The sequence below is a fragment of the Austrofundulus limnaeus genome, unplaced genomic scaffold (genome assembly GCF_001266775.1).
Source record: "Austrofundulus limnaeus strain Quisiro unplaced genomic scaffold, Austrofundulus_limnaeus-1.0 Scaffold199, whole genome shotgun sequence".
NCBI lineage: Eukaryota > Metazoa > Chordata > Actinopteri > Cyprinodontiformes > Rivulidae > Austrofundulus > Austrofundulus limnaeus.
Genome location: NW_013952601.1, coordinates 200545 through 207969, shown reverse-complemented (window position 1 = coordinate 207969; position 7425 = coordinate 200545). Strand labels below are relative to the sequence as shown.

Genomic DNA, 7425 nt, shown 5'->3' with positions numbered 1-7425 from the left:
CCTCAGGATGTGTAACGGTCTGCTGGTTCCTTCAACTGGAAACAATAGAAAGATTACTTTAAATATTTCATACTATTGTCTATTGTGTAACTTTGGTGCCACAAGCTTTAGTGTGCAGTGACACATATTTAAGTGTAGATATCAATATGAACAAACAATAATTTGAAGCCTGAACATTTAAATCTTTCACACACTTATTTAACAGTGTTCTGGCAAGCACACAATTCTGATCAAATTCTTGCCACTCTGTTTATGTTGTTGCAACCCAAGTTGTATGTAAATGAACATCTCCAACAAGATTATTTATTTGTTAATTAACCTGATTATTTTTTATGAAATACACAAGAGAAAATAATGGGATTTTTTTTCAACTTTGTAGCTTAAGACTTTTTAGTTAAGCATACAAAATGTGCATTTTAGGTAAAATCTCGTTACATTAAAATGTATTATTTGTTGGTTTTGATACAATTTGTAGATATTCAAATTCCGTCATATCAAACAAGTGTTTGCCACCATTCTGGTGGTAAGAGAAATAACTTTTACATGGAAAGAACAAGGACTCTTTTGATATAACATAATTTAAATAACTACTAATGTAACAACTGCAGAACTCACCTGCTTCAAGCTGCATTCAAACATACAGTAAAAGCTTACTATTAAACCACTGATTTAAGTCTGTTTTGTCATTCTACTTCTTAAAAAGTGGTTAAGAAAGTGTCATTTTATTTGACTATGACTTACATTTACTGTAAAAACTATAAAAGTTAAACATTAAACAAAACAAAAGCAATATAATAAACTAATAATGACTACATGCATCATGACAGTGACCAAGAGAACCAAGATAATTGGCAGAACTTAAATTCTTCAGCAGCTGGTGAATATGTGAGTGAAGGTCCTTCTGCATCAGCTACAGTCCTCCGCAAATATCTTTTCAGTGCATCTATCCAGAATAAAGACAGAAATTTACCTACTACTGTCTGTAYAGTACAAGCAAAACAAGTAGCTGCCTGCARCAGACAGACTACAAAAATACTTTGCAGTTGTGATTTTGTATTACTAAAATAAGTTACAACGCTACACAGTAGCATTACTAGGCCACTTGGTTTAACATAGGTTAGCTTCTAGCTAACTATCGTTTTTAGGATTAAAAACAAYGACACATACCTTTACACTGGGACTGCTTTTCCTCCACCTCTTTTCTGTATTTTCTATAAGCTGCACCAGCAGCTTCGAGGTCCTCCTCATCTTTAACGTGGTCAGAACAATTAAATACAGACTTGTTTTTATTGAGTTTGTCAACATGAACCGCTACCTGAGAGGCACTACTAGCCCCTCCCCTGTCAGAGTGTCGGAGTAGGAYGAGTTAGTGCAACGTSAATCAAATGAGAGAGAGGGTGGGGCGATTGTTGCATTGGAAAAAATGTTTTATGGGTAGAGTAGTTTATTTTTACTGTAATACTTCATTATTGTTTTTTAAGACAAAGCTAATTGAAAGGGGCACTGAGCAGAGTTACAACCAGGGATTACAATTATTTTTTTGTCTGTAGTTTGGCGGCCCCTCCAGCTGATGGCGCTTTAGGCGACAACCTAGTTCGCCTATGCCAAGAGCCGGCTCTGCTAATCAGATGACTTATAAACATTTTTGTGTTTGATAACTGTGGCTGTGGTTGCCATTTTAAATTGGGTTGACTCCCAATAGATTTACCCCTAGTGACTACTTCCTGAAAGTTTAAAAAAACTTTACTGGTTCATGAGATGTTTTGCTAACAGWTTTGCTTTTAATAGTAAATTCCAAAGTTTTAACTACAAACCTCCCTTGATCCATTAGCACTTCAAGTGTAAGCATGTGATCAATCTCAGCTACTGATACAAAAATCTAGCTGAACATCAGTATAATTGACTGATTTATAGCAGTTTTTGTTTTTTGCTTTGCTGTGGTGGCCATCTTGAATTTGATTGACTCTGAAAGTTAATCATTTACAAAAATATATTCAACGATAACTTTCTGAGAGTTTCAACAAAATCTGCCMAGTGGTTCATGAGGTATTTTGCTAACAGACATACACAGAAACATACTCAGTCATTGTTCCTTAGCCATCTAACTAAGAAAAATATTCATTTTTTGTATTTTATTGGTAAAATAAATTCTGTGTTACACAAAATCTGAACCTTTTGCCATCAGAAGCTTATGTGACACTTTGTGCAGCAACAACTGCAAACAAATATTTACTTGCAAACTGCTCCAGCACATCAGCTTGAAGGGTTTCTWTCTTGACAGAATTGCTTCAGCTTTGTGGAAATGGCTTGTTGTTTTTGATTAAGGACAACACTTTGACATGGCCATTGCAACACAATTTGCACAAAGGCAGCATATTCTTTTTTTTTTTCTAAATAGTAGTTGTTTATGTTTTTGCAGCTCTGCTGTGCACAACGTTCAGTTTTCTCCCGGTGGTGAAATCAGCCATGAGAATGACAACACCCCACTTTAAATTCACCTTCAAATTAACTGTTATTCCTACTGGTGTAATATTGGATCATTTCCCTCAACAAACACATGAGCACATAATATTCTTGCATCATTTGTTCAGTTGGGCTGTATTTATTTACTTTGAAGATGTGTGTTGAAATACGTTTCWGTTTCGGGTCGTATTTATGCAGAAATGCCGAATTTCTTTGAAAAAAAGAAAAGATAAAGAAATAAAAAATGGTTTCCCAAACTGTCAAGCGCCACAGTAACATACATTTTTTATACGGCTGCTGCAGATTTCCTTAAGTTGTTTGCCTGTGTGTCAGCAGGAATGAAAGCTTGCACTATAACTGTAGTCGTAACTTGTAAGTTTCATTATTCTCTGCTCCCGTTTATTGGCCCAACTTGCTAAAAGACGACACAGACTTGAAGAACGGCGCTCGCACAGAGGAAAAGCATCTGCTTAATTAAGAATTTTCTGATTTTCGAGACTTGTGGTCAAGGATTCTTGCTCTTTATTATAACTTAAAAAGAAGAAAAATAGCAAGAAAAGAGATTCAGAGACACTGTGCTGCTGTTGCTTAGAAACAAGATTAAATTACATTTTTTTTTGGATAATTGGTAAGCTGGGAGGCAATCACGGAAGGTGAGGGGATGCTTTGACCTTTGAAAAATATGCAATTGTAGGAGAGTTTGAACAGCAGTGCCATATTTGCATGCAAATTGAGGCAGCAGTAACCACAGTGTGTACAATGAGAAGACAATGAGATTGGTTTGGGCTTGCTATCAGTTTAACTGTGCTGGCTTGAGAACTTCATTTTATTTACTGCAGCTTATAAGCCTTTGAGGCAAATAAAATGCACGCAGTTGGGTAATTGAGGTTATTCTAAATGCTTTATGGATATTCCCCGAGGACCGAAATGTACTGTGAGACTGCAACTTGGAAACTGAGTCTTTGTTAAAGAGCAAAACCCATGTTGATTTAAACTTTTTTTATTTGTGCAACAATGTGATAAAATCTACCACAAACACCTTTCATACTGATTGTTTTCCACAGCAAAACAAAACAAAACAAAGAAAGAAAAAAAGAAAAGTTTTTGTTTGTCCTTAGGTCATGTCCTTAAATAATGACACATGCGTTCATAAATCCATAATAAAATTATTTTTTTACATTGAATTCTTATGAAAAATATATTATTGATGTAGAAAATCTTGCATATTACACATAAAACAACAAACAGTCTTATATGAGCCAAAAAATGCACACGACACGCTACTAAAACACTTCAACGATCCAACACAAAGTCCGTTTGGATAAAAGGACTGTACATAACAAAGACTGAATGTCTTTTAATTACAGTTTCAGTTCTTTCTTTTGGATGGCTCTAAGAGTTTGTGTACTCTGGGATGGATATTTCATCTGTTTCCTGTATCCTGGCTGGCGTCGGCGGGCCGACAAGAATGTAATCAAACTCCTGGTGTTGAACTTTTTCGTACACGCTCTGCAGACCGCCAGTTTTGGGTAGGTGAGCCGGGTAGTAGTTTTCCCTCCTTGCGTCCCGGGGAAGGGTTGCGGTCTTTGAGAATGTTGACAGGTGGGGTCCGCAGGCCAGGCTCGTGTTGGGTCTCGTAGCTGAGGGGCTCCAGCATCGGTCCGAGTGTCCCAGCACCTTGCACTCACTCGTGCACGCCCAGAGACCTTAGGGGGAAAAAGCAGCAGTGGCGTCAGGGTGGAATGTAAACAAACACTGGGGTCTTCAGGTCGTTTAGTGATAAAACATCTTATATAAGGTCAAGATAAACAAGTCAAATTGTGTCTGCTGTGCAGCAATATTAAACCAATTTTCTTCAAGCAAAATGTTTGTTTATTATCAAATTTGTGACACTTACTGTTCATCGGTGGTGACTCTTTCTTATGGACATCCCCACTGATGTCAGAGTCGCTGTCGTTGAAGTCACTGTCCCCCTTTCCACTGTCTTTGCCACTGATTTGAGGGTCTCTTGCTGAGATTGTTGTGAATGAATTGCCCTTCCATATAGTTATAGGCCTGACAGTTTCTTTCCCATATCCTGGCAGTGTGGAATAACCCTGCAAAAAAGCACAAATCACATGTTTTGAACAACAAAATCATTAACAGATAAGACGGGAAATTTAAATATGCAAGAAAATACCTTTAGCTTCCCCTCCATGGTCCTGCTGTTTGACTCAAACATGSCTGCTGTTTGCCTGCTGTCCTCACAGCCCGTCTCTGCTGTGGTGCTGCCCGCCACCGGCAGACCCTCAGGAAATGGGTGTGCATCAAACATTTTGCCTTTGTGGTTGGCGATCAATGAATCAATCTGACCACTTTCCACATTCTCCACATCCGGCGCGTCCTCTTTGTTATCAAACCCCGCTTCCCTGGTCTCCTTTTTCCGGCGGCTACAAATGGTGGTGATGAGGATGATAGCCAGCAGGAGGACGGAGCAGCTCCCTGCTAGGACGATGATAATGGCWATGGACATGTCCCATTCAAAAACCTCCTCGTTGCCGTTTTGAGCCAATGAGGGCAAGCTGGGCAGAGTCCCTTCGATGAAACTGAAAATAATCATGGCTGAGGAGGTCAGAGAGGGGGATCCATTGTCGCTCACTGCCACTGTTACTTTGACATTGTCTGAGACGTCGTATGTCAGCTGTCGACTCACCAGCACCTTCCCCGTGTCCTTGTTGATAGAGAAGCCCAGGTGCCCACCCTCTGTGATTTTAAACGATATTTGTGCATTGATTCCCTCATCAGCATCTGTGGCCCGTATCTGGGTGACCACRTACCCTGCAGGAGCATCTTTGGGCAGGAAAACCTCAGCAGAGCCCTTATAGAGCGGGGGCTCTATGATATAAGGCTGGTTGTCATTCTGATCAACTATTTTTAACCTGATGATGGCTGTGCTCTGCAGCTGGGGTGACCCCCCATCACTGGCCTGGATGCGTACATCCAGCTGCTTCATCACTTCATAATTAAAGCTTCTCAGTGCATATATGGAGCCAGACACTGAGTTAAGAGACACAAATGTGTTCACTGGGGACCCCATGATAACACTGTCCACCAGTCTGTAGGTGATTTTCCCATTGTTGCCCAAATCTGCGTCGCTGGCCTCCACAGTGGTGATGTAAGCGCCCGGGGCATTGTTCTCCATCACTGAAACTTCATACACGCTTTTAGCAAAGTGGGGGGCGTTGTCGTTCTCATCGCTGAGTCTGATGGTAAACTGGGCGATTTTTCTCAGAGGGGGGGACCCAAAATCCTCAGCCATGACTGTGAGGTTGTACTCAGCGATGCGCTCCCGGTCCAGAGCGGCTGCTGTGACGATCATGTAGCTGTCCTCGTGAGCCTGGCGGAGTTTGAAGTGATCGTGGCCGTACAGCGTGCAGTGGACCTGGCTGTTGATGCCCGAGTCTCTGTCCAGGGTGCTGATCAGCGCCACCAGGCTGTCCTTCTCTGCCGCCTCGCTGATGTGCGCGACACCTGTCGCGACCGAAGTCATCGGGGTGATGCTGATTTCCGGAGCGTTGTCGTTCACGTCCGTGACATGGATGACGATTTTGCACACGGAGGGGGTCGGGTTCGCTCCCAGGTCCGTCGCCTGCACGTCCAGCTCGTAGGTGCGTTTGTCCTCAAAGTCCACGGGGCTCCTGAGCGTCAGGCGGCCCGTTTTGTGATCCACTTGGAAAAGTTCTCGGATGTCGTGGGAAACCTGTTTCCCGAAGCCGTAGACCACTTCTCCATTCAGACCCTCATCAGCATCGACTGCGTTTAAGTCCAGGATGACGGCGCCAAGCGGCGCGTCCTCCGGCAAACTGACAGAAAAACTGTTCTGATCAAAAACAGGACTGTTGTCATTAAAGTCAGTCACTTTAATAGTTATTTTTGTTGAGCCCGACCTGTGCGGGTTGCCCCCGTCTGTGGCGACCAGTTCCACATCATAGGAGGACTGAGTCTCCCGGTCTAACTCCTTCATCAGGACCAGCTCCGCATATTTAACCCCATCCGCTCTCAGGAGCACATCGATGGTAAAATGACTGTTGACAGAAATCTGATAACTCTGGATGTAATTCGACCCGACGTCTGCGTCCGCCGCTGGGTCCAAGGGGATCCGGGACCCCAGCGCTGCGTTCTCGGAGATCTCCACCACAGATTCCCGGCTCGGAAACTCCGGAGAGTTGTCATTGATGTCCTTTACTTCCACTTCGACGTGAATTAGTTTGTAGCGATCTTTGGAGAAATTAACCACGTCAAAAGTGATCAGGCACTGAGGAGTGTGCCTGCAGATCCGCTCCCTGTCTATCCGCTCCCCGACAGCCAGCTGCCCGTCGCTCTCCCGCACCCTGATGAAAGAGTCGTTGAACTGCTTCATCATTCTGAAATTGGTCTTGGAGGCATGAGACAAACTCAAGGACATGTCCTTGGCGAGGTTCCCGATCACAGTGCCCGGCGCGTCCTCCTCTCTGGTCTGGTACCTGACAGTATTCCCCTCGGTGTGAGCCCAGGAGGCAAAGAACAGGTGATGGAGGGAGAAAATCACAACCCACCGGTGCCAATAAGTTCTAAACGCGCCTCGCGTCATCTTGATGGTTCTCTGTCCCTTGGTGAGCAGCCTCGTTGCGCGCGAGAGCGGTTCACATCTGGAGCCGGCTCCTCGCGCAGCTTTGACAACTGTGCTGGAAAGTGAAAGTTACTCCTTTTTTACGCGCAGCCAGTCAGACAGATCCACTCGTAGCCTCGCCTTCAACACAGCTCCAAATTCTGCAGAGGAGGGGGGTTTATACTGCGCCTCATGCTAATGAGACCAAGTGTGACCAATCCCTCGCTTTAGAATTAAAAATACATCCAAGCTCCAAGGCTCGACTCTTTCTTTCTTTCTTTCTTTCTTTCTTTCTTTCTTTCTTTCTTTCTTTCTTTCTTTCTTTCTTTCTTTCT

At 43.0% G+C, this 7425-nt stretch overlaps 1 protein-coding gene across 1 annotated transcript; it reads right to left on the bottom strand.

The window, feature by feature from the left end:
- Positions 1-3447: 3447 nt before the first annotated feature.
- On the bottom strand, positions 3448-7321 carry LOC106524738 (protocadherin 8). Its single transcript, XM_014018663.1, has 3 exons — positions 4643-7321; positions 4361-4559; positions 3448-4169 (listed from the first exon to the last, which is right to left on the bottom strand). The coding sequence occupies exons 1-3, from the start codon at positions 7070-7072 to the stop codon at positions 3856-3858; spliced, it is 2943 nt and encodes a 980-aa protein (XP_013874117.1). The 5' UTR covers positions 7073-7321; the 3' UTR covers positions 3448-3855.
- Positions 7322-7425: the final 104 nt, after the last annotated feature.